At 49.0% G+C, this 26,323-nt stretch overlaps 1 protein-coding gene across 2 annotated transcripts in view; it reads right to left on the bottom strand.

Moving 5' to 3' along the window:
• ARMH4 (armadillo like helical domain containing 4) overlaps nucleotides 1–26,323 on the bottom strand; it is a 114,944-nt gene that overhangs the window by 73,892 nt on the left and 14,729 nt on the right. The window contains exons 3-4 of one of the 2 annotated variants that reach the window (XM_054028075.1): nucleotides 24,480–24,728; nucleotides 22,274–22,504 (exon numbers count right to left, since the gene is read on the bottom strand). In XM_054028075.1, the coding sequence (XP_053884050.1) occupies nucleotides 22,274–22,504; nucleotides 24,480–24,728 (480 nt within the window). The remainder of the gene's footprint in view (nucleotides 1–22,273; nucleotides 22,505–24,479; nucleotides 24,729–26,323) is intronic. The other variant, XM_054028076.1, reaches the window with a different exon arrangement.

Below are 26,323 nucleotides of genomic sequence, written 5' to 3'. Positions count from 1 at the left end.
ATAACTTTTGGAAAGGACGTTGCTTTGTGGGGGGGACACACCCACGTTTTGAATTCATTGGGTTTTGAGTTCCTCCCTCTACTTAATATTTCAGAGATGAGAATGACATTACAGTTGACAAGGCTTCGGTGTGCCGTGCTGCATTAGTATCAAAGACTGGTGCATTACACAATATCATCAGGGATTTGGTTTAAAAGGCTACATTGCTTTTCAGATCTTCAGATGAGACAATTTCACTTTGAAGAGTTTTATTCAATTCCAGAACTTTATGCAAGTGATGCGCTATTTGGATTTAGCGTAAAGATCATTCCTAAGAACAATTACGCTATGCAGAGTACTGAATAGAACTTCAGGGTACCATCAGCCCCTTAGATTCTCATTACCTTTGATAGGAAAAAGGCAGGAGTATTTCATCCCCCTGGTGGCTTTGTCCTTCTGCTTTTCCTGTCCTTTCAAATCAACGACAAGGACTTTCACTGCCATATTGAATGAGCTCACACCAAAACAGTCTGCCTCTATAAACAGGGCTGGAGCTTATCCTTGGTGGGTCACGAGGTGAATGCTTACAGGAGAGTTACAAAGACAAATTAATGTTGGTGTTTTGTTCCAGTACCAGGTTTACCATGGCACCAGTGGCTCCATGGCGCCGGGCCCACACTCAGAAGGAGCCCCAGAGTCCGGACCATGGCCCCACCTCCCTTCCCTGCTCGGCCTGCGCTCTGCCCCGAGGCCCCATCCACTGCTCACTCCTCTTCACCCCCATCCCTCCCGCCTGATCCCTGGGTGAGGGGGGAAAACACCAGCAGAAACTTGAATATTAGCAGAGTTCCCCCAGGCTCTGATGGAGGGTGGGGAGAGCTGGGCAGCAGGTGACGAAATAGATATTCGAGGTCAAATCTGAAAAAGATCTAGGGTCAAAAATTTTCACAGCGATTAGTAATTTTTGGGAGCCCAACCTGAGGTGCCTTTCAAAGGGCAGGTAACAGCACTTCTGAAAATCACGCCCCTGCAAAGCATCTGAAGCTGGACAGCCAAAAATCAAAGTGGCCGGAATCACTAGTCACGTCTGAAAAGAGCTGTTACAAAGAGAGATGTGGTCCCTAAGCTGCGATGACCACTTCGTGATCACGTCACAAAGATCAAGGGGATACAAGTCTTCTGGCATAATCACTGGTAAAAATCCCTCTTAGATGGATGGCTCCTGAACGCTGCACCCCTTCTTTCTCTACCCTTTACCGCAAGTTCACAGTCTAAAAAAGGCCTTTAAAATCTCCCTATCCTATCGCCTGCTGTCCACTGTTCCTTAGTGAAACTATTCAGCACCCGTGAGAGTAGTGAAGAGCGCCACCTGCCAGTCACTGTGAGGAAGTGCTTCCTCCAAACAACAGCACATTTCACAAATGCTGGGAAGGGCAAAAGAGGCAAGAGGAGACAGACAATCCACACGTCCGACCTGATGCTCCCACAGACCAGCATTCAGGGGCAAATGTGTAGCCAAACCCCAGAATACTCCAGTGAGTGAACCCCACCATGACAATGTTTCCCTGCGCTCATGTACATCATTGGGCACCCCAGGGCTCTGACAGCGCCAGAGGTAAAAGAAAAGAAACAAAAGTGGTTTCAGGTGCCTAGGATGGAAGCCACAATAACCAACAGACTAAGGGAGTGTGCCAGAGCTGCCTGTATGGCAGAGGTTCATGATGAATTTTACTAGGCACCGGCCAATGTAAAAGTAGTGAATTCTGGCCCCAAATCTTTTTCAGATTCTGCCTGCAACATGGAAGAGCTTAGCTGTGACAGGAAGTTTTGCCCAGTGATTAGGACACTAGTTTAGCCCTTGAAAGACATAGGTTCAATTCCCTACTCTGCCAGAGACTTTTTGTGTGACCTTGGGCAAGTTACTTAATCTCTCTGTGCCTCAGATCCCCATCTGTAACAGGGGCATTCTAGCACTGCCCTGCCTCATAGGAAGGTTGTGAGGATAAATATGTTAGAGACAGTGAGGTGCCCAGATACTGCAGTGAGAGGGATCATATATAGTCTCTTTCTTGTTCAGAGAGTGGGACTAAATTTTTGTTTATATGTTAACCCTTAGCTGCTATATCTTCATGTAAACACTAGTTTACAAAGTTAGTGCTATGTTTTTACACTCCCTGTCTCTGGGTCAAATCCTGCCTCTCAGTTCATTAGTTTGTTATTATTTGCATTGTGGTGGCACCTATATGCCCCAATCAAGGATTCCCGCCCCATTTTGCTGGGCACTATATACGTAACACAAAGACAGTCTCTGTCCCAAGGAGCTTGCAATCGAGTATGCATTCCCAGCCTCCGCTGAAATAAAGGGAAGCAATGCCTATGTAGCAGAGGACAGAATCTGAAATGAATGAAAAAATAAAAACCCTGCTCTTCTTCGATGTCAACAGAAGTTTTGCCTTTCAGGAGGCCCCTGGCTCAGGAAAGATCAGCAGGGTTTGATCTATAAAATTTGTTATTTTTAGAAGGCTTTAAAACAGGCCGGGGGTGGGGGGGGGGAACCCTAAGGAACTTAATTGGCTGCTGAGAATACCTAGTTGGAACAGCAATACAGAATAGCTCATGAGTAGCTGGAGTGCTGAGAGCAGGAGGTGTGATACGCCACAGCTCATGTCCCAGTGGACTTTTATTCCCTTAAGCACCTGACAGCTTTTAGAACTTTTTCGGAAGAATGTCCGGACATGGAGAGGTTTAGCTAAGTGTCAAAATACTTATCTGAGCACCTAGGATCCCCAGCTACATTACCTATCACTAGAAATTGTAATTATAACTTACCACAGGTTGGTCTACTAGCAGTATTGCAGTAACTTTACCAGGGACCTTTCTGATTCCTAGTGGCAAGCAGCCTCTATGTTATGGTTAACAACAAAGATCATTTTACATTACGAAACTGCACAAAACCTCACAGCAGTGTGCAGCACAGAAAAAAGTGTGAGTACTTCTCTCCTTCCTAAAGAGTTCTCTGTGGCGCACGCAAAGGGCGCAGCTCTGCTCTCATCAGTTAGTGGAGTGGCCAGAGAATGGCCAGGGTCATACAGATAAAAGATCCCAGTTGCATTTGTGTCAGACAGCCAGAGGACGTGTTGCGGGTGCAGTGCTGGGAAGCAGACAGGTAGGTCACAGAGGGACGAGGCAGTTTTGTTCTATGGAACAGCTGCTGCTGTGGTCAGAGAGCACGTGGGGCCAGCTTTCCCATCACCAGTGGAGAATGGCCTTGTCCAGGTCCCGGGATTGGCTTAACATTCACTCAAGTTTCTCACTTTGGCATCATCCACTTTCCTTATTATTCCCATGGATTTTAGGTCATTACAAAAATCAGGCAGATTCCAGACAGCAGCAAATCTGAATTGTTTATTAATTAGTAGTAGTAGTTGTAGTGACAGTTTCACTTAGAAGCCCTAGTCAAGGACCAAGAACTCACTGTGCTAGGCACCGTGTCAGATTTCCCACCTCCCCCCTGTGACCATGCTGAAAGAGACAGAAATGAGATGGAAGGCACTAAAAAAAGGTTCCTTGGTACACCTTCTATATCCAATCCTTGCCCCACATCCATCCCCAGAGGAGGAGGCGGGTGAAGAGTGAGTGACTGAGGGCCCAGAGGGAACCTCAAATGGCACTGCCAGGATGGGGATATCACCCTCTTTGAGGGTACCATATACATGACAGGTCACCTTTCATCTGTTTGCCTTATCACTTTGGAGAGATTACTTAGGGTGAGGGCATTTTCTGCAGCTAGAGGGGGCATCTGATTGTCTGGGACGCAGCAGCAGGCGTGGGGAGAATTCCTAGTGAGAAACAGGTACCTGACAGACACAGGATAGTAACAACGATAGGTCTATCAATGGCTATTAGCCGGGATGGGCAGGGATGCTGTCCCTAGCCTCTGTTTGCCAGAAGCTGGGAATGAGCGAAAGGGGAAGGATCACTTGATGGATCCTTGTTGTAACCCCACTGGTGTCAATGAAGTTACACCAGGATGAATTTGGCCCTTCATTTTTATTTCAAGAAAACCTTCATGGGAGAAGATTTCAGTATTCAGAACTTCTCCATTACCATTTGCTAACATTCTTGTTATCCAGGAGTTTTAAGAAACAGCCATTTGTCCGATTTATAACAAAGGAGAAATATCTTGTTCTACCCTGAGCAGTAAGATTCTTTTATTAGAAGAAGAAAAATTCATTTGCCCAAATCATGAATTAAAATTAATATAATTTTTTTAAATTATAGGGCAGTACCCAAGTTGCCACCTGTGACACACTGTACCCTCAGAATGGCACCCTATAACCCCATATTTATCATTATATATTCATATATGGTTGTGATATTTCATACAAAGCATGCCATGTAAGGGATCATATCAAAGGTCATGATCTGCTGAAACCTATTGTTCTGTCCAACTATGTATATTATTAGTGTGTATAAAGTTACTGGAAAACTGGAGGGTGTAGCCTGATGACACGATGTCTAACATCCAACAGTCTGAGGTAACCTCAAACAGGCCGAATGGAACGGACGGAGATGGTCGAGGAAAACGTGGGGCAGATCCTGGGAGGTGACTGGTGCGTCGCTCTCGAGAGCGCCCTCAAAACGAGGGCTTCTGGCCCCCCACGGTGTTTCACTGGGCCAGGCTGTGCTGGTGAGCGGGAGGATGAAGGGCAGCAGTGGCTAAAACCAGTGTCCCTTCTGCTTGCAGGTCCCTGCCAAGGCTGCCACTTCCTTGGCAGTGGGGGTGGTCAGCATGGCTGCCATCAGACTGAGGAGTATGCAACCCCAGTGAGCAGAGGGTGGCCTTTAAGCCGTGTAGCCTTGTGTCTGTCTGGTCAGAGAACAGGCCAACCCCGTCAAACAGGAGGTCCTGCATAGAGGCCTGCATCTCTAGGACAGGCCGGTGGTCTGGAGCCAGGAATTATGCCTCATGACCACCACCAAGGTGACCACCCTGGCAGCAGAATTAGTCGCATCCCAGGCCATCTGGAGGGAGCACTGAGCTGCCGCGGTACCTTCCTCCCCCAGAGCCCCGAACTCTTGAGCCGCCGCCTGGAATATGGAGTCCTTAAACTTGAGGGAGTCCCACAAGTTAAAATTATAGCACCCCAAAAGGGTCTGGTGGTTTGCCACCTGGAACTGGAAACTGGCCATGGAATAAATCTTGCCTCCAAAAAGGTCCAATCTCTTGGCCTCCTTATTTTTGGGGGTAGAACTGGCTGGCCCCTGCTTGTCCTTTTCGCTGGCCGCCAATATGACCAACAAAATACTTCTTTTCCGCCATCTTGGAAGTGGGCAGGATGGAGAACGGGGCTTGCCAGATGGTCTTGGCAATATTCAGGACCCCTTCATGTACCAGGAGTGCGACACAAGCGGGGGTGGACGCGGAAAGCACACTCAATAGCATATCCAATTGCTCCTCCATTTCCTCCGCCTTGAGGCCCAAGTTGGTGGCCACCTGGAGAAGCAGCGCTTGATGCTCTCTGAAGTCATCTGGTGGACTAGCCCAGGAGGGCCCCACCACTGCCTCGTCCGGAGACGGGGAGAATGATTGGACTACAGGGGGAGGGCCCAGGGCATCTTCCCCTTCAGGGGAAGGGGGTCTCGGGGTGGGCACCTGCTCCTCCACCACAGCGCCCACCAGTGCGTCCTAAACCGGGCCCGGTGCCATCAGTGCCGCTGGTGCTGACTGAGGTTTGTCTGATGCGGTGACCGAGGACTGGTGGGACTGGGCCATTGGCATAACGAGTACGCCCCAGGCATTCCAAAAGGGCCATTGTGTCGGCCACTGGCCCTGATGCCAGGTTGGCGTCTCCACAGCGGATGCACCTTCCGGAGCCCAGTCACGCTGCTGTCTAGGCGAGGGACTGAACTCCCCCTCCATGCCGGAGAAGTCCTCTTCCTCCGGAGACCAGGGCAGGGCCGTTGAAGCCTGGGTCTGGTGGCTAACCATCGCTGCGGGTGACTGGTGCCTGGAATATCCAACCGGTGCCGAGCGTAGGGGAGCAGCGCCAAGCTGGGGAGCATCCCCGAGGCCTCAGTGATGGTGACTGTTGGCGCGAAGATGACCAGTGGCAACTGTGAGATGATCAGCATCTCTCTCTAGGCGAGCCCTGGCGTGAGGGCGGAGACTGGAAATGCGGTGCCGGTGACCTGTAGCAGTGAATCAGCGACCTGGGCTGACGAGGAGACCAATAGCGTGGCGACACAAGGCTCTGCCTTGGCTCTGGAGACCAGCGGTGTTCTCTCGCCTTCTGGGAGGCCCTCACAGCCAACTTGCCCTTGTGGGGAGCTTTAGTTGGATGGCAGGAGCACTTGTTGCTCCCCAGGCACCGGCAGCTTAGAGGGTGTTGATTGCGTCATCAGCCTGGGTCCCCTACCGCTCCCCGGAGTTGATGGTGGGTCCCTTAGGGGGGTACTTCCTGGAGCAGAGCCCCCTTGCAGCTCCAGTGTGGATAGGTGGCCCAAGCAGGGTCCTTTTCCCAATGCCCCTTGATCCGGCTTGCTCAGTGCCGGGTCCCTCTTCTTGGACACCAGCAAAGGGAACCGGTGCTGGGAAGAGCCCGGTACCGGATGTGCGCTACACACCGAAGTTGAAGCCCTGGGAGACGAGCAGCCTCCATGAGGAGGACCCTCAAGCGAATGTCGTGTTCTTTCTGTATCCTGGGATGAAAGTTTTTACAGATGCAATACTTCTCTTTTATATGGGATTCCCCCAGGCACTTCAAACAGCTGCCATGCAGGTTACTAACAGGCATAAGCCTGTTGCAGTCTGAGCAGAGCTTAAACCCCTCTAAATCAATGGCAGAGCGCTATCTGGTCGACCCCAGTACTCCAGCTCTCTGAGAAGAGTAAGGGAAGTCAACCGGAGATCGTCTCCTGTTGACGCAGTGCAGTGAAGACACCGGGGTAAGTCGATCTAAGCTATGTCAACTCCACCTACGTTATTCATGTAGCTGGAGTAGCATGACTTAAGTGGACTTACCCCGGTAGTGAAAACAAACCCTAAGAGACCAACAATACAGATGTATGGAGAGGAGATATTTGGATTCTGATCCAAATCCACATCCCAAAAGTCTAAGTGGATGCAGACATTGTGTTTCGATTCTTGCTCATCTCCAATCAGAAGAGACCTCATGCACTAAAGATCCTTTGAAACAGCTGCCACAAAATGAGAACAATGCAAATTATTCAACCAGAGAAGCATGGGTTTGCTTTGTATTATGATCAGAAATACTACCTGAACAATCATAGAATATCAGGGTTGGAAGGGACCTCAGGAGGTCATCTAGTCCAACCCCCTGCTCAAAGTAGGACCAATCCCCAACTAAATCATCCCAGACAGGGCTTTGTCAAGCCGGGCCTTAAAAACCTCTAAAGAAGGAGATTCCACCACCTCTCTAGGTAACCCATTCCAGTGCTTCACCCTCTCCTAGTGAAAGAGTTTTTCCTAATATTCAACCTAAACCTCCCCCACTACAACGTGAAACCATTACTCCTTGTTCTGTCATCTGCTACCACTGAAAACAGTCTAGATCCATCCTCTTTGGAACCCCCTTTCAGGTAGTTGAAATCAGCTATCAAATCCCCCCTCATTCTTCTCTTCTGCAGACTAAACAATCCCAGTTCCCTCAGCCTCTCCTCATAAGTCATGTGCTGCAGCCCCCTAATCATTTTTGTTACCCTCCGCTGGACATCCTTCTTGTAGTGTGGGGCCCAAAACTGGACACAGTACTCCAGATGAGGCCTCACCAATATCAATTAGAGGGGAGTGATCATGTCCCTCCATCTGCTGGCAATGCCCCTACTTATACAGCCCAAAATGCCGTTAGCCTTCTTGGCAACAAGGCCACACTGTTGACTCATAAGAGTTCTATGTAAGCTCAGAAGCTTGTCTCTCTCTCTCACCCACAGAAGCTAGTCCAATAAGAGATATTACCTCACTCACCTTGTCATTCTAATGAGCTGCATTTCCAGCAGCATTATCCAAATTGCCTGAGCAGGGCTGAGGAGATGTGGAGTGTGAGGTAATATCTTTTATTGCACCAGCTTCTCTTTTTGAGAGAGACAAGCTTTCAAACTTACAAAGGGCTCTTCTTCAGGTCTGGGAAACTTACTCAGAGTATCACAGCTAAACACAAGAAGAACAGATTGTTTAGAATAAGAAGTTAACATATATTTCAAGGGGCCATTCAAGGTGGAGGGGGTTATAGAAATGATGCTGACAGAACCTTAGACCCCCCAAACACACACACTTAGGCCAAGCTTCTAGTTGAGGCAGAAGAGTAACCGGGGAAAGTGAAGGACCCCCTACAAAGAAAAAAAGTTCCCTTTTACTATTACACAGAGTAAATGAAAAGGAAGGAAGGGTGCAAGTGAGAAATGTTTCCCAGAGAGTGGGAAAAACAACCTCAGAGATGCAGGAACAGGAATGAACAGGAAATCGATAAGTCACTGAAGCAGGTAAATGATGCAGTGACAGATGAATGACAATGCGCTGTTCCACCTGCTCCACACGATTGAGGTTGGATGTCAAAACACAATCTCTCAGACAGCAAAATATAAACCGAAAAGCGGCAGAGCGGAAACAGAGCAAAAACAGACGGCTGGATCAGATGAGCTACACCTAATGACATGCTCGGACTTGTTAAAAAAAAGAATGACCGGGAAGAAGACGCTATAACAAAAAACAATTAAATGACTATTCTTTACTGCTGCAAGGACCTAACTACTTGAGGATTTGTAACATGGAGAGAGTAAAAGTTTCCTTCTGAAAAACAGGACATGAAGGCTCATCATCCCAGAGGTCTAACACTCAACCTTGGTACATCTTGAAAGGAAGTGTGAATTGGCCCAGTCAGCTCAGGGATGTCACTTTGTAATGCATTAGGCCAGGATGTCTTACTTTCCCTCTCCTAAGAAGAAGATAAAGGAGTGGGGACTGTTTTGACCTTGTGTCAGAGTTAAAGTTGCACACGCCAATGAGATTTTGGTCTTCATCACCCAAAGCTCCAATGCAAGGCAAGGTGTGTTGGGATCTCTATTCCCCATGTAACAGGGTTCAGAGGAAGACCGCTTTCTCCTCACAACACACTGATTGTTATCCCTTGATAAGAGAGATTGGGAATAATAAGCCTGCCAGACTTAACCCTCTTAGGCTATGTCTACGCTGGCAATTGATTGACAAAACTTTTGTCTTTTAGAGGTGTTAACCTCCCTATCCCCGCCCACCCTCACTGAAAGACAAAAGTGCCAGTGTGAACAATGCGCATGCTCCTGCCGACAAAGCTAACCCAGCTCGTTGGGGGTGGAAGTTTTTTGTCGACAGGAGAGCCAACAAACAGCGGCTACACTGCACAACTTTTAGCGGCACAGCTGTGGCAACGCAGACATGTTACTAAAAGCTGTGTAGTGTGGACAAAGCCTTAGGGCTTGTCTACACTGGCACTTTACAGAGCTGCAACTTTCTCGCTCAGGGTGTGAAAATGTTTTTTTAGAGCGCTGGGAGAGAGCTCTCCCAGCACTCAGCTGCGACTACACAAACCACGTTAAAGTGCTGCCATGGCTCCGCCTCCTCCCTGAGCACGCCGCCGCCGCTCCACTTCTCCCTCCCTCCCTTCCAGGCTTGCCGCGCCAATCAGCTGGGGAGAAGCGGAGCAGCGGCGGCGTGCTCAGGGGAGGAGGTGGAGATGAGCTGGAGCAGAGAGTGGTTCCTCTGCACCCCCCGTTACTTGCTGCAGCCTTCCCCAGGGCCCCCCCCACCCCAGCTCACCTCTGTTCCGCCTCCTCCCACGAGCGCGCCGCAGCTCCGCTTCTCCCCCGTCCCTCCCAGGCTTGCCGCACCAATCAGCTGTTTGGCGCGGCAAGCCTGGGAGGGAGGAGAAGCGGAGCTGAGCGGCGTGCTCGTGGGAGGAGGAGGAGGAGGAGGAGGCAGAGCGGAGGTGAGCTGGGGTGGGGAGTGGTTGCTCTGCACCCCCCCCTTACTTGCTGCGCCCCCCCGCCCCAGCTCACCTCTGCTCTGCCTCCTCCCACGAGCGCGCCACAGCTCCGCTTCTCCTCCCTCCCAGGCTTGCCACGCCAAACAGCTGATTGGAAAGCAGAGGGAAGCAGAGTGACCTGGCCCCAGCCCACTCCGCCAACTCCCAGCTGCATTGCTTCCCGCTGCCACCCCCGGTGAGTGTGAGGGCAGGCCTGACCCCTTCCTCCAAGCCCCCTCCCACAAGCGACAGGGCTGAGAGCAGGGGAAGTGGAGTGGGCTGGAGCCGGGTCGCTCTGCTTCCCGCCACCGCTGCTGGTGAGTGCAGGGGGACGGGCCCGACTCCTGCTGTTGGCTCCTAGCTCCCCGCTAATCCCCCGCGCTGCCCTGGGCCTCCCTGCCCTGCTGCTGCCCCCCAAAGCTCCTGCCTCCACAGCCCTGCAGCCCTTGAGCACAATTCCTACCCCCCCCCAGCGGAGGGGCTGGCCCCCCAGCGGAGCGGCCGCTCCCCCCACAGGGGGGGTGCAGGTGCTCAGGCTGCGTAGGGCACCACCATAGGTAGGGATGGCCCAGCTAGAGGTTCACCTAGAAATGGCCAATCTTTAATTGCTAAATCATTTTCCAGATCTCAAGACATCTAGATAGGCTTATGTGCAATGCTGGGGAGGAGCCAGTGATCATGGTACACGTAGGTACCAGTGACATAGGGAAGAGTAGGAGAAAGGTCCAATTTTAGGCTGCTAGGTAAGAGACTGAAATCCAGGATCTCCTTGGTAGCATTCTCTGAAATGCTTCCAGTTCCATGCACAGGGCCAGTTAGACAGGCAGAACTGCAGGGTCTCAATTTGTGGCTGAGATGATGGTGTAGGGAGAAGGGGGTTAGGTTTATAAGGAACTGGGAAACATTTTGGGAAAGGAGGAGCCTATATAGGAAGGATAGACTCCACCAAACCAAAACAGAACCAGATTGCTAGCATGTAAAATTAAAAAGGTTGTAGAAGAGTTTTTAAACTAAGGGCTAAGGGGAAAGCCGACAGGTGGAGGAGCACATGATTTGGACAGAAACATCCCATAGGGGAGGCTCTATTAAACAAGGATTCTCTATATCCTAGTAAAGAGGAGAGGATAGAAATTGATAAAGTACAGATAGGAACTGAAGAGAAACAGTCAAATGAAAAAGAGTCCCATTCAATTACATCACATAATGGCAGACAGCTAAAAAGTGACAAATTTCATAAGTGTTTGTATACAAATGCCAGAAGTCTAAACACTAAGATGGGTGAACTGGAGTGCCTGGTATTAAATGAGGATATTGATATAATAGGCATCACAGAAACTTGGTGGAATGATGATAATCAATGGGACATGGTGATACCAGGGTACAAAATACCCAGGAATGACAGAGTAGATCCTTTTAAAATTGGAAGTCATATCCTATTGAGGAAAATTGAAAGGAGCACAAACTCTGGCAAGTCAAGTGTAAAAGCAGAATTAGGAAGGCCAAAAAAGAATTTGAAGAGCAACTAGCCAGACACTCAAAAACTAACAGCAACAAATTTTTTAAGTACACCAGAAACAGGAAGCCTGCTGAACAATCAGTGGGGCCACTGGATGATCGAGATGCTAAAGGAGCACTCAAGGAAGACAAGGCCATTGCGGAGAAACTAAATGAATTCTTTGCATCAGTCTTCACCTGCAGAGAATGTGAGGGAGATTCCCATGTCAGCGCCATTCTTTCTAGGTGACAAATCTGAGGAACTATCCCAGATTGAGGTGTCAACAGAGGAGGTTTTGGAACGAATTGGATAAATTAAACAGTAATAAGTCACCAGGACCAGTTGGTATTCACCCAGGAGTTCTGAAAGAACTCAAATATGAAATTGCAGAACTACCAACTGTAGTCTGTAACCTATCATTTAAATCAGCTTCCGTACCAGATGACTGGAGGATAGCTAATGTGATGCCAATTTTTTTAAAAGGCTCCAGAGGCGATCCTTGCAATTACAGGCTGGTAAGCCTAACTTCAGTACCAGGCAAATTGGTTGAAACTATAATAAATAACAGAATTATCAGACACGTAGATGAACATGATTTGTTGGGGAAGAGTCAACATGGCTTTTGTAAAGGGAAATCACGCCTCACCTATTAGAATCTATTAAAATTTTTGAAGGGGGTCAATAAACATGGTGGACCTGGATGATCCAGTGGCTATAGTGCAGGGGTCTCAAACATGCAGCCCGCAGGGTTATTTCCTGCAGCCCACCAAGCTCCCCTCCTCCCCTCCCCCCCCCCCCGCAGTGTGCCATGTCCTGGCTCCACCGCCTACCTCCCAGCGCTTTCCTGCCGCCAAACAGCTGTTTGGCAGTGCTTAGGACTTTCCAGGAGGGAGGGGGGAGGAGCGGGGACGCGGTGCGTTCGGGGAGGAGGTGGAAAAGAGGCGGGGCCGGGGCGGGGATTTGGGGAAGGGGTTGGAATAGGGGCAAGGAGGGGGACGAGTTGAGGCAGGGACTTTGGGGAAGGGGTTGGAATGGGGGTGGGGCCTCATGGAGGGTTTCAGTGATGCGGCCCTCAGGCCAATGTACTAGTCCTCATGTGGCCCTCGTGGTGATTTGAGTTTGAGATCCCTGCTATAGTGTCAAGTATCAGGGGGTAGCCGTGTTAGTCTGTATCTACAAAAACAACAAGGAGTCTGGTGGCACCTTAAAGACTAACAGATTTATTTGGGCATAAGCTTTCGTGAGTAAAAACCTCACTTCTTCGGATGCATAGAGTGCTTTTGACTTTCAGAAAACCTTTAACAAGGTCCCTCACCAAAGGCTCTTAAGCAAAGTAAGCAGTCATGGGATAAGAGGGAAGGGCCTCCCATGGATCAGTAACTCATTAAAAGACAGGAAACAAAGGGTAGGAATAAATGATCAGTTTTCAGAATTGAGAGAGGCAAAAAGTAGTGGCCCCCAGGGATCTATACTAGGACCAGTGCTTTCCAACATATTCATAAATGATCTGGAAAAGGGGGTAAACAGTGAGGTGGCAAATTTTGCAGAAGATACAAAATTATTCAAGATAGTTAAGTCCAAAGCAGACTGCAAAGAATTACAAAGGGATCTCACAAAAATGGGTGACTGGGCAACAAAATGGCACATGAAATTCAATGATAATAAATGCAAAGTAATGCACATTGGAAAACATAATCCCAATTATACATACAAAATGATGGGGTCTAAATTAGCTGTTACCACTCAAGAAAGTTCTTGTGGCTAGTTCTGTGAAAACATCTGCTCAATGTGCTGAGGTAGTCAAAAAAGCGAACAGAATGTTAGGAACCATTAGGAAAGGGATAGATAATAAGACACGAAATATCATAATGCCATTATATAAATCCATGGTATGCCCACACCTTGAATACTGCATGCAGTTCTGGTCGCCTCATCTCAAAAGAGATATATTGGAATTGGAAAAGGTACAGAAAAGAACAGTAAAAATGATTAAAGGTATGGACTAGCTTCCATATGAGAGATTTAAAAGACTAGGACTTTTCAGCTTGGAAAAGAGACAACTATGGGGGGATATGATATAGGTCTGTAAAATCATGAATGGTGTAAAGGAAGTGAATAGAGAAATGTTATTTATTTCTTCACATTACACAAGATCCAGGGGTCACCCAATGAAATTAATAGGCAGCAGGTTTAAAACAAACAAAAGGAAGTATTTCTTCACACAACGCACAGTCAACCCGTGGAACTCATTGTCAGGGAATGTTGTGAAGACCAAAAGTATAACTGGGTTCAAAAAATAATTAGGTAAGTTCACAGAGGATAGGTCCATCAATGGCTGTTAGCCAGGACAGCCAAGGATGCAACCCTATGCTCTGTGTGTTCCTAAGCCTCTGATTGGTAGAAGCTGGGAGTGGATGACAGGGGATGGATCACTCGATGACTGCCCTGTTCTGTTCATTCCCTCTGAAGTACCTGGCATTGGTCACTATCAGAAGATAAGATACCAGGCCAGATGGATGATTGCTCTGACCCAGTATGACCATTCTTATGTTCTTAACTGTGTGCCCTCATTGCCAAGAACGCCAACGGCCTATTGGGCTGTATTAGTACGAGCACTGCCAGCAGATTGAGGGAAGTGATTATTCCCCTCTTCTCGGCACTGGTGAGGCCACACCTGGAGTATTGTGTCCAGTTTTGGTCCTTCGACTACAGAAGAGATGTGGACAAACTGGAGAGAGTCCAGCGGAGGGGGACGAAAATGATTAGGGGGCTAGGGCACATGACTTACAAGGAGAGGCTGAGGGAACTGGGGTTATTTAGTCTGCAGAAGAGAAGAGTGAGGGGGGATTTGATAACAGCCTTCAACTATCTGAAGGGGGGGTTCCAAAGAGGATGGAGCTCAGTGGTGGCAGATGACAGAGCAAGAAGCAATGATCTCAAGTTGCAGTGGGGGTGATCTAGGTTGGCTATTAGGAAACACTATTTCACTAGGAGGGTGGTGAAGCACTGGAATGCGTTACGTAGGGAGGTGGTGGAATCTCCATCCGTAGAGGTTTTTAAGGCCCGCTTGACAAAGCCTTGGCTGGGAGGATTTAGTTGGTATTGGTCCTGTTTTGAGCAGGGTATTGGACTAGATGACCCCCTGAGGTCTCTTCCAACCCTATAATATTCTATGAATGCCGGGCATCCCCTCACACCCTGCACAGCTTGCTAAGAAAAATGAGGCATGTCTGGGTTTACCCCTGGTAGAGATGTTCTCTTCAGTCACATTCATGATGGGGGGAAAAAAGAAACAGAACACCCCAATACACTGGTTTGGGAAAAAACACAAACTTTTGTTTTGATGCAACATTTTGTTAAACAGATGCTCTCATTTTCAATTGCAAGAGAGCAGAAAAATCTGGGAGGTATTGCCAATTGCTGATAAAAGCTGAAAAGGATGCAGAGGCCAACTGTGTATCAAAAATACTGCAGTTCCCATTTCTAAGGAGCATTAATAAATAGGGAGCAATGAAAAATCTGTATCTACAGCCTTTTAATAATTAATCCATTTGTCTGTTTTGATTTAAATCATTTGGATCTTGCCAATTTTTTCTGACTTCTAAAAAGCTGGGTGGAGCTCGTTAACCACACTGGGCCAAATTCCCTTCCTCTTTACATCCCTGCAACCTCATTTAAATGTTTTATGAGATTGCAAGGCTGTAAGGGAGCAGATTTTAGCCCATTATAGCCAGGGCTCAGCAATTTCACTGCAAGCCTCTGCTTTTCATTAATTTATACTCTCCTCTCTCTCAAATTAAATGACCTTTTGGGGAGAAATTTCTCATGCTTAATCACAACTCAGAGACAAATTATTTTTTGGAAAAATTTGTAGAAGACAGCCAGTTGAATTACCAGAGTGTAAAATAAAAGGGGTTTGGGTGGTTTTGGAGGGCTGCGGTGGGAGGGGGTTTAAATAGAAATCTCAAGCACTTGTTCTTGCACATGGAGAACTAAAGCAGATTAGATTTAAAACATCAAACTCGGCATGTGTGTAGTCCTCATTGCTAGACTTGAAAAACATCAACGACAGAACAGAGATGGCATGAATGAGTGAAACTGAACAGCATGCACCAATGTACAGGTGCATTCCATTATAATCCTGCACAGCAGTGCATAGCCCAGGTATTGGGCTGTATGCTGCCCTGCTCCAGGGAGCACGGGCGGGAGTTGGGGGAGAAATACCTGCCTCCTCTGTCTGTAGAGCCACTCTGCATACGGCGCTACAGCTCTGAGGCACAGTGCATTGAGCAGGCACCCAGGGCCACAGCATGTGAAATCTGAACTGTATGTGCGCTGCAACGATCCACATTCAGTTGCAATGTTCCCTCTCCTCTGGTACCTACCACGCTTCTCACGTGGCAGGGATCAAGCTGGCACTTGGGCCTGCAACCTGCCAGAACCCATAGTAGTGCCTGTCAGCACTAGGGACCAGCAGGAAGCCTCAAACCAGCAGGGAAGAGGGAGGCTTGGGGGCGGAGGTAATCAGAGCTCTGGAGGGAGCACGGCTGGCACCCAGGTCCTGTTCTGCCTGTGAGGGCCTCCTGCTGGAACCTGCGGCAGTTCCTCTGGGCGCCGTGGGAAGCCTCGAGCCAGCAGGGAAGGGTAAGGAGCCGGTGGGAGGCACAGGCCAGGGGCTCTATTTGGGGGAGATCGGGAAGCTGTTCGTCCAGAGTGCAAGGCGCTGGCTGCGGAGAGCTTGGTCCCAGCTGCTGGCAGCGGCATCTGAGGGCTGGCGGTGCTAAAATGAGCCCCCAGCAGCCTGGCCCAGTAAGAAACTGCAGTGGTGGATGAAGGGGGAGCCTGTGCTACCCCTGCTGCCCGGGGTGGGAGAGCAGGGCTGGCTGTGGGGCAGAGAAGGGAAGACCCTAAAGTCCCTTCCCCCAAGGAAGCATCGAGCCAGCAGGGAGGGGAGCCTGGGAGGGGATGGTAGGGGTTTCCCTCCGGTGTTGAGGCCTTGCAGGGGATCATGCTGGGAGAGGCAGGGGCTCCTGCTATCCTGGTTTTTTAACTTGGTTTGGTTGTTAACTCAAACTCTTGAAAGCTAATAAGTCCTCAGCCCACTGTGATATATGCCTGTGTGTTCCATCTGTAAGTGTATTACTGAAATGTCACTTTAAATATACCTTATTCTTTTCAATCCAATATAGTGTAAAAAGACTTCCAAAAAAAGAAAGTTTCAGCTTGCCCAAGGACAAAAATGTAGTGGAGTTTGTAGCCCACTCAGCACAAAGAAAATTGAGAAAAAAACGTTGTTCAGCTGTGTGCTCGATAGTACACAGTCCCATATCTGACACTGGTGTTTTCTTTTCAGAGCAAGGAAACTAAACAGAAGCCATTAATTCACTGCTGGGCTCTGATTTTGCACAAACATCAAGATATTCAACATTATGCTTCTCATATTGGCCATAACTCAATGAAGTTGCATATACAGGGTCCAGTCCTGCTCCTACTGAAGTTAGGGACAAAACTCTCATTAATTCCAATAAGCACAAGTTCAGGCCCATACCATATAATAGATGAAATCCTACTCCCTTTCTTAACATGGCTAGTCCTAGTGACATCAATGGGATTCCTGGTGTGGGCGAGCAAAGCGGGATCTGACCCACAGCAACGCAAAACACTACCTATGCCTTACTTGCTGTGAGAATGGGGGTGAAATCCTGCCCCCTTGGAAGTCAATGGGCATTTTGCCACTGACTCTAAGGGAGCCAGGATTACATCTCATAGGTGGAAATTTCCTGACTCCTGTGCTTGTGAACTCACAGCCATCCCATCGCTTGTGGCATTTCACAGAATTATTTAACGTGCCACTTAACCATTGCACTAGGCACCTGCACTACATTTACGAAAATACAAGTTGGTTCAATGTCTACAATTAAAACCCGACTGACTCCCCCTTCAGCCCAGCCGAGTCCTGAGAAATGAGACAACGGCACACCAAAGGTCAACAAATTCATTCGTTGCCTTGAAAGCAGGGCTGAGTTTTAAAACGGCCATTAACATCCCTGACACTGACACGCTGTGCTATGATTCATAGCACTTCAACCCCCCGCCCCCATCGCCATCCGTATGCAGTTTATTTTTGAACTAACTGTTTTTGATATTAACGTGCTGCTTGTCTGCAGTTTGCTCTCCTCCACTGGGCACGGGGCAAAACCCAGTCTCTACTTCTGTCGCTCAGTTCTGCAAAGTGCAAAGCTCCCATTGACGTCAACTAACTAGAGTGCTCAGCATATTGCAGGATGGCGCCCCAGATGACCTTGCATGAGGCAGCCTACTGACTGGAGGATGGCTGGGGGGGTCTTTTTCCTTTTCTTGCAGAGAAAAGGGTGTGGCTTCCAAATCCTTGAGTTTAGTTAGTGTGGTTGAAAGGCAGTGTTTAGCTAGAGTGTTTTTCTCTATCTGTAGTGCCTTCCTCATTTTCAGGAGCGGTTACCAGCTGCAGCTGTCCATGACATCAGCTGGAGTTGGGCATGCTTGACAGGCCAGAAAAATCAGACCCTAAGTGGTTTCCAGGGAGTTTTTTGTCTCAAGGTACGTCTACACAGCAACTGGACACCCATGGCTTGCCCATGTCAGCCGACTCGGGCTGTGGAGCGGTTTCATTGCTGTGAAGACTTCCAGGTTCGAGCTGGAGCCTGGGCTCTAGGAGCCTGGGGGGTGGGAGGATCCCAAAGCCTGGGCTCCAGCCCGAACCCTATACAGCAATGAAACAGCCCTGCAGCCCGAGCCCTACAAGCCTGAGTCAGCTCGCATGGGCCAGCTGTGGGTTTTTCTTTGGGGTGTAGGCATAGCCTCAGAGGTTGTGTTGGGGACGGGAGGTAATGGTTAAAGAGAGTCTGGGAATCAATTAGAGAAAACTTTTTATGAAGGTGACCTACAAGGGCATAGAAGAGGTCTGCGCTCACTTTTGCTTCTTTATGATCCTGTGTAGTGAGATGGAGTGGCCTCCCTCTAAGCCAGAGAGGGAGGGACCTCTCTCCACCCTCCTCCCCCACCGCCTACCCCCCAGTGCAGAGGTGCTGGAACAATTTTTATAGTGGGGTTGCTGAGAGCCATTTAACTAACCTGTAAACCCTGTATATAATGGAAACCACTTCAAGCCAGGGGGTGCAGCAGTACCCCAGCAACCCTAGTTCCAGCACTTATGCCCTGGTGGAAAGAGCCAGGCCGGGCCCACTCCTTGTGCATGGAACAGGAAGTATAAGAGGCAGGGTCTCCAGCGCAGTTGGGCCGGAGCCAGGGAAGGAGTTGGCTGCCTCTACCTTGCTCCTGGCCCCTGGTCCAGGGACCAAGTGGCATCACCCTCTGCTCCCAGAGGAGGACCCTGAAGAGCTACCGGGACTTTAGGCTGCCGAGTAGCCTGAGGAGCTACCAGGACTGTGGGCTGCCGAGTACCCCGAGGAGATGGGGGACCCTTGGACTATGGAGGCTAGTCCATGCGTGTAATGGAGGCTAGGGGAGGCTAAGCCTCCCCAAACCTAGTGCCGCCTGGCGGGGGGCAGTGGCAGATTTGGGGACCCTGGACAATTTTTCCCCCCACAGCCCTGGGGCGGGGACACAGAACTTTTCAGTCTCATGGCTGCAGTGGGGGGGGGAGGAGCAAGCAGGGGACGGGGCCACAGAGGGAAAAGGCAGAATGGGGGCGGAAAGGGGACAGGGCCATGGGCGGGGTGGGGAAGCAGGAAAGGGGCAGAATAGGGTGGGGCTATGGGTGTGGCCAAGGGTGGATCGGGGGAGAGACTCCAGGCTCAGAGCTCCAGCCAGGGCAGAGATTTCTGCCGCGGTCCCAGCCAAGGCTGAGAGCTCGACACCAACTAGGCCCGAGGTCTCAGCCTCCCCACACACCCCCACCCTGGCCGGGGACATGGGGAGGGCTGAGAGCAGCGAGTAGGGGCGGGGCCTCGGCCAGAAGAGGCAAGGCAGGGGGCTAGCATCCCCAAGGGCTTCACCCGCTGCCCATGAGGTTAACCTCAAAAATCCTGGCTGACCAGTGGTGAACTGTCTGATAACCCGGTCCAGAGCTGCCTGCCCAGCCACAGCCATGTACCACACAGAGAGATGACTTCGTTGCTTAGAAACTGGGTATCCCACACAGTTGCGTGATGGAGCCAATAGACCCTCAGGCTTGTACGTTGATGTAGTCATTAAGGAAGCCGCTTGCAGGTACTGACCGTATCAGTAGTTGGTATGAATGCATTTCAGGAACTTTGTTCTTATAACTGAATGAGGTACTGAGCTAGGTCTCGGGTTGTTTAAAGGGAACAGGCGGGAGCCCAATAGAAAGGGTTTCTCACAGCAGAAAACAGGCTCATTTATCCCTATGCAGACAGAGTGAAGGATCCGAGTGCAGTTAAACACCCCCCGCCCAGGACAAAAATGCTACAACTTCAAGAGACCCACAACTTTTAAAGAGTCTGGAAATGAGTCGTTCCAGGTCCACTTTGAACCTTCATCCCCTAACCACACCCTGCCTATTCTAAACCCACTCACTTTCCCCTAAATACTCCACCCCTTAACCTTCCCCAAACTCCTGTTGTTTTTTCTAAGCTCCACTCCCCCACCCCCTCACACACACTACACCTTGTATTGCCAAAAGAACAGGCCAGATTCCCTTGGAGGTAAACAGGAGATGGGAGATGGGATGGTAGTAGGGAAAATAAAAACACGCTTGAAAGCTGGGGGTTGGGGAGAAAGTCCAGGGAAGGGATGGATCATGATAGCGCAGAACATGGGAAGGAAAAGTGCTGAAGCAGACAAAAGGAGGGAGATGTGGGAGACTGGAGTGAAGGAGAACAGCCCGAAGAGGGGAATGGTACCTGCCTCCTGAATGGTGTCAGTCCTGTCTTTAAAGTAATGAGGGAAGATCCTGGATCGAGAATGAGAGACAGGGAGGGAGGTTTCAGGAGCGGTCCGGGGACTTAATTAGAGCTGAAGGGACAATGATGGCGCAGTCACAATGTTTCATCCCGCAGAGCTCAGCACAGCAGGAGAAGAGATAGCAAAGGGGAGGGGAGATACAGGCCTGGGATTGGGTGAGGCAGACCCAACAGTGGGAGAGGGCAGCCAAAGGTGTGAGGGTAGAGGAAAGGCAGAGATCAAGGAATCGAAAAGAGAGGATGGAGAGCAGCAGAGGAGCGGGAGTGGCTGGTAGAATGGATGCCATGGAAGGGACGAGGGTGAGCAATACTAGAGGCGATCATAAGGGGTGGGCTCAGAGGAAGGGCAGCAGTGCTTAATTTGAGCCCCGGCACTTCGAGGCTTGGCAGTTCATAGCCCCGGCACCTCTGGGCTTGCCGCGTCAGTTACGAAAGTAAAAACATTGCTTGAGCCCCTTTCGTTACAAATTAAGCACTGAAGGGCAGCGCTGGCTCTTCAAGATTTAACAAAGTTCTCGTTGCACCAATATGGATCTTTTTAAACACCCCCCTCTCCCTGAACTGGGACAACAAGGACAAGTGCAGAGTCCTGCACTTAGGACAGAAGAATCCCATGCACCGCTACAGACTAGGGACCGAATGGCTAGGCAGCAATTCTGCAGAAAAGGACCTAGGGGTTACAGTGGATGAGAAGCTGGATAGGAGTCAACAGTGTGCCCTTGTTGCCAAGAAGGCTAACCGCATTTTGGGCTGTATAAGTAGGGGCATTGCCAGCAGATCTTGGGATGTGATCATTCCACCCTATTCGGCAATGGTGAGGCCTCATCTGGAGTACTGTGTCCAGTTTTGGGCCCCACACTACAAGAAAGAAAAATTGGAAAGAGTCCAGCGGAGGACAACAAAAATGATTAGTGGGCTGGAGCACATGACTTATGAGGAGAGGCTGAGGGAACTGGAATTGTTTAGTCTGCAGAAGAGAAGAATGAGGGGGGATTTGATAGCTGTTTTCAACTACCTGAAAGGGGGTTCCAAAGAGGATGGATCTAGACTGTTCTCAGTGGTGGCAGATGACAGAACAAGGAGTAATGGTTTCACGTTGTAGTGGGGGAGGTTTAGGCTGGATATTAGGAAAAACTTTTTCACCAGGAGGGTGGTGAAGCACTGGAATGGGTTACCTAGAGAGGTGGTGGAATCTCCTTCCTTAGAGGTTTTTAAGGTCAGGCTTGACAAAGCCCTGGCTGGGATAATTTAGTTGGGGTTGGTCCTGCTTTGAGCAGGGGGTTGGACTAGATGTCCTCCTGAGGTCCCTTCCAATCCTGATATTCAATGATTCTATGACTGCGAGGCACCCAGGGCTCAAGATTGTCTCTTTTCCCTTACGCTGTTCAGGAGCGTTAACAGTATCTCTTTGCAGAAGACACTGGGTTTCAATAGGGGGGGGCTCAAATTGCTTGAATATAGTTTTAAATACATTATTATGGTCATTGTGTTACTTGTGCGGGATAGAGGCACCAAAATGAGCCTTTACACCATTGGTTATCATCACCAATAACAAGTAGTACTGGGATGTCGTGGAATGTTCCTCCTTCCCCGCACTTCAAGTTGTTCCAGCATACAGTTCTATCAAAAAAATCAATAATTATGCTCAGTTGCACAATGCACAGTGTTAATTGTCCATTGTGTCCCTGGGAAAGGGGGATACATTTTCCTGTTTCTCCTTATTTGCACCTGTAAGAAATGTACATAGATCTGTCTCCCAGGCAAAATTACAAAAGTGAAGAAAAATCAAGTACCACATCCTAACCCAGGCGCACCATCTCACACCAAACCAGCCTGCATGCTAGCCTTCAGAGCGTGTGTACCTTCCGACTCCAGCCGGTCCAATCCGTAGGTGACAGCTGTGCTAATCCGCCTCACAGATGGAACAACAGTTCTCCTTACAGAAGATGCCATCAAAGCTGGGGTTGCTAGGGTCGCAGTTCTGCTGGTCAGCTCCTCCACCTGCATTCTCATTCCAGCGAGGGTCTCTGAGGATTCGGGAAGAGCAGTGACTGCTTCCTCATCTGAGACAGTGACCAGGTCTGTTAAGACTACTGAAAACAGGAAGCATAAATACTCACCACGATAATTATTGCAGCATTAATACCAGTAATTATTAAAGAATTCATTCTTAAAGGGAGGCTTAACTTTAAACAAAAAGGAATTACTAAATTCCGTTATCATTTATGCACAAAGCTCTCTCTGTGAGATGGTGCAATGAATGAAACCCAGTACTCCCCGAGGGACAGCTCTCTGCGTGTGGGAGATCTCCTGCAACAAGCCTTCTGTTAGTTTTACTTTATGTTGCTTCTGGAGATGCCAGTCACTACACTGAGGCAAGATCGGAGCACTTCAAAGGCATAAATCAAGTTATGAACCAAGAGACAGATCTAATTGTTTATTGCAGAGATAAAATATTAGGGAAGATAAATTTATAATTAAACTCTAGTAGCAAATTAATTCCAGTGGGACTCTTAAAAAGAAGTCATTGTTTTTAGAAAGGAGTCATTTTTTTCCTACCAAACAACCTCACTCTGACCCAAACGGCAGTTTTCACACTGTAGAGCACCAAAGCAAAAGGAGACTCCCTGGCTAGATTTGCCATTGGTGGTGTTTCATTATAAGTGGTTTCTACTGTATTAACGCCTTGGCTGGATTTTTGGTTAGTTAGTTTTGCAGCACTAGCTTGGTGTGAAGGGGAACCTAGGCCGCGCTCTTTGCAAGGGTGACGGAGTTTCTCATGCAGTGGGTGTGCACTCCCTGGCTGATGCCAGTAGGAATTCTGGTTAAGTTAGCAAGGAGTCCTTCTGCAGCTCTATACCACCCCTAGGGCGTGCTTCTGGGGGAGCCAGAATCCAGCCCTAAAGGCTTTAGAAGGTCCATCAGGAAACCCAGTAGATACAGTAAAGAAAATCCCATCAAATGCCTGCCAAAGATAAAGCTCTTTCAATAATTCCTCACAACAAAAGGCTAGTAATTAGTCTCACATCCCTTTGGGCTCAGTCCCAAGGAAGGAGAGACTGTAGCCATATTGTCCAAGGAAGAGCTCCCAGCTGCGCTAGGGCAGGTGGGAGGAACATCCCTGCCCACTCTCCATCCTTCTCCACCCATTAGTTTGTGGGTGAGAGTATCAGGAGCAGAGTCCTTGCTCTTCCCTCTGCACCCAGAGCCACTACTGAGGCAGCACTAACACAGAAGACATGGGCAGTTCTTACATCCCTCTGCGCCCCTGCGTGGCTGCATTAGAGGAAGGCTAATCTGACACATCTGACTCCCACGAACTCCACCTCAGCTGCCTTTGATCTCCTTGCCCATAACACACTGCCAAGAGGCCTGCATACCCTGACATGTTTAAGAGGGGTGATGGCTAGGGAAGCAAGGACACAAACCACTTAGGGACTGGAAGACAAAGGCCAATGCCTCTGAAAAGAACTGGCAACCTGGGAGGAGCACAAGGATAGGGTGCTCCCTGAACCCTCACTCACAAAAGCCAGCAGCCACCTTCTGCTCTAGCTGAAGTTTCTGGTGTCACTCTGCCCACACCCAAATCACCGTATTTAAACCTAGCTGTGGCTAAAGCGTGTTATATGATGGTTGATTCTTGCTTGTGAGGAGACGAAAAATCAGTTCTGTTAGAGAACCAGGTTTTAATCTAGGTATCTACCAAGGTTAAAACCTGGTTCTCTAATATGGTTGTAAACAGGGTTTTTTTCCCCAGTCACAGTAGCAAGCCAAAAATATGTTACAACATAGTTTGGCCATAGCCAAATTACAAAACATTGTGATTTTTGTAGGGTAGACAGGACCCCAGAACAACCGAACCAATCCATGGAGAGGAGGAGAATACACCACAAATATTCTAGCAGGGCAAGCTTGTTTTGCAATGAGAATAGTGAGCTGATAGTGTGCAGCACGAGACATCTCAATTAAAGTTGTTTCTGGCACAGGAACAACAAGATCAGTAATATTTTATTTATCCTAAAGAAAAAAAGTAAAGCTTATAGATGAAATGAAAGCAGAAAACCCTACCTTCAGCATCTGGGGTTTTTGCAGTAGACAAATGGGTGGCAGTAAAGGCAACAGTAGTGGCTGAGTGTTCTGACTTTTTCGACAGCTGGGCTACACTAGAAACAGTTGGTATCAGGGTTGCCCCCTTGCTTTCTTCCTCTGTCACGCTTGCTTCGCTTGTGGTCTCGTGTACAGCAAAGCATGCTGGTGTCATGACTGGCAAGGTGGCATCAGTTTCTTGACTGGCTGTCATCGTCTCTTGGGTAACACCTATGGCAGTAACGTTTTTCAGCTTTGATTTTGAAAATTACCACCGACTTCTTGTATATTAATTGCGGAACTCCCTAGCCAAAAAAGTTACAAGAAATTTAAAGCAAAAAGGAAGAGGTAAAAGAAATATTGAATGGGAACAACTAAAGGGTTTGGTTTTTTTCCTATCCTATAAGGGTCCAATTCTGCCACCCTTACTCCACATGGAGCTCCCTTCAGATAAATGCAACTAATAACTAAATAAGGCCTTGAGCCTGCAATGAGCTCTGTGAGGCGCTCAGAGTAGGACTAGAACCTAAAGCACTCTTCAGTGTGAATGAGCTTGGCAGAATCAGGCCCTAAGTGATTAGTAAAAGATCAATAATCAGCTCTCAAAAATGTATTAAACCCCCCCCAATTCTGGAAAAAGTATCTTAAAATAAAACAAAACATACCACCACAGGTATTTTTACACATTACTAGCTCTATTATTTGGGATAATCCACAGAGCAATAAACAAAGGGAACCAGTTTAGAGCAATAATTCATTGTGACTACAGAATATAATTAAGTCTACGCTTTTGTCACGGAGGTCACGGAACTCATGGAATCCGTGACTTCCAGAGACCTCTGTGACTTCAGCCCGCGGTGGCTCAGATCTCCCGGGGGCCCCACCAGCAGCAGCAGCTGGGAACTGCGGGGTACCCCCACCACCTGTGTGGCCCCCGAGCTCCAAGCTGCCAGGAGTGGTGGGGGTACCCCACAGCTGCTGGCCACTGTGAGTAGTGGGGATACCCCACAGCTCCCGGGTGAGAGGGGTAGCCCGCAGCTCCCAGCCACCACAGGCAGTGGGGCCACCAGGAGCTCGAGCCGCCGCGGGCAGGGGGTACCCCGGAGATCCCAGCCACCGCGGGCAGTGGGGGCCCTCTGGAGCTTTGAGCCACTGCCAGCAGGGGGTACCCCGCAGCTCCCAGCTGCTACAGGCAGCAGGGGCCCCTGGATCTCCTAGCCACAGGTGGTGGGGGCCTCCTGAACTCCAAGCCAGGGCCCCTGCAGCTGCTGCGGGTGCTGTGGGGACTCCACAGCTCCCCATTTTGTCATGCATATTTTCAAAAAAAGTCACGGTCAGGTCACAGGCTTCTGTGAATTTTTCTCTATTGCCCGTGACCTGTCGGTGACTTTTACTAAAAATATGTGTGACAAAATCTTAGCCTTAAACATAATGGATTAACAAACTCCTGTAAAAACAACGAGGATACAGACTAATGCGGCTACCCCACTGATACTAAACTCCTGTAAAAGCAGAATCAAAACACAAACATTGTCTTTGTTTTGTTTTCCAGGCGCAGAGGTGGGGTGTCAAGTTTTTTGCACATCTTGAGGTGGGAAGGCTGAGTTTGTACAGGACTTATCACAATGTGGTCCTACCCCAGGACTAGGGTTTCTAGGCACTACGGTAATACTAAGAAATAAAATAACAACAACAAATAATAGCAGCAGCATCCACTGTTCATTGCATGAAAAAGCACCGTTGCACTGTTCCATGGAAGGAATCTGTTTTCTTTCTCATTTTCAGTGCACTCCTTGCCCAGGCAGTTTTCCCAATGTGACTCAATT

The sequence above is a fragment of the Malaclemys terrapin genome, chromosome 4 (genome assembly GCF_027887155.1).
Source record: "Malaclemys terrapin pileata isolate rMalTer1 chromosome 4, rMalTer1.hap1, whole genome shotgun sequence".
Lineage (NCBI taxonomy): Eukaryota > Metazoa > Chordata > Testudines > Emydidae > Malaclemys > Malaclemys terrapin.
Note: the sequence above shows the minus strand (reverse complement) of the source record. Positions and strands in the feature narration are given on the sequence as shown.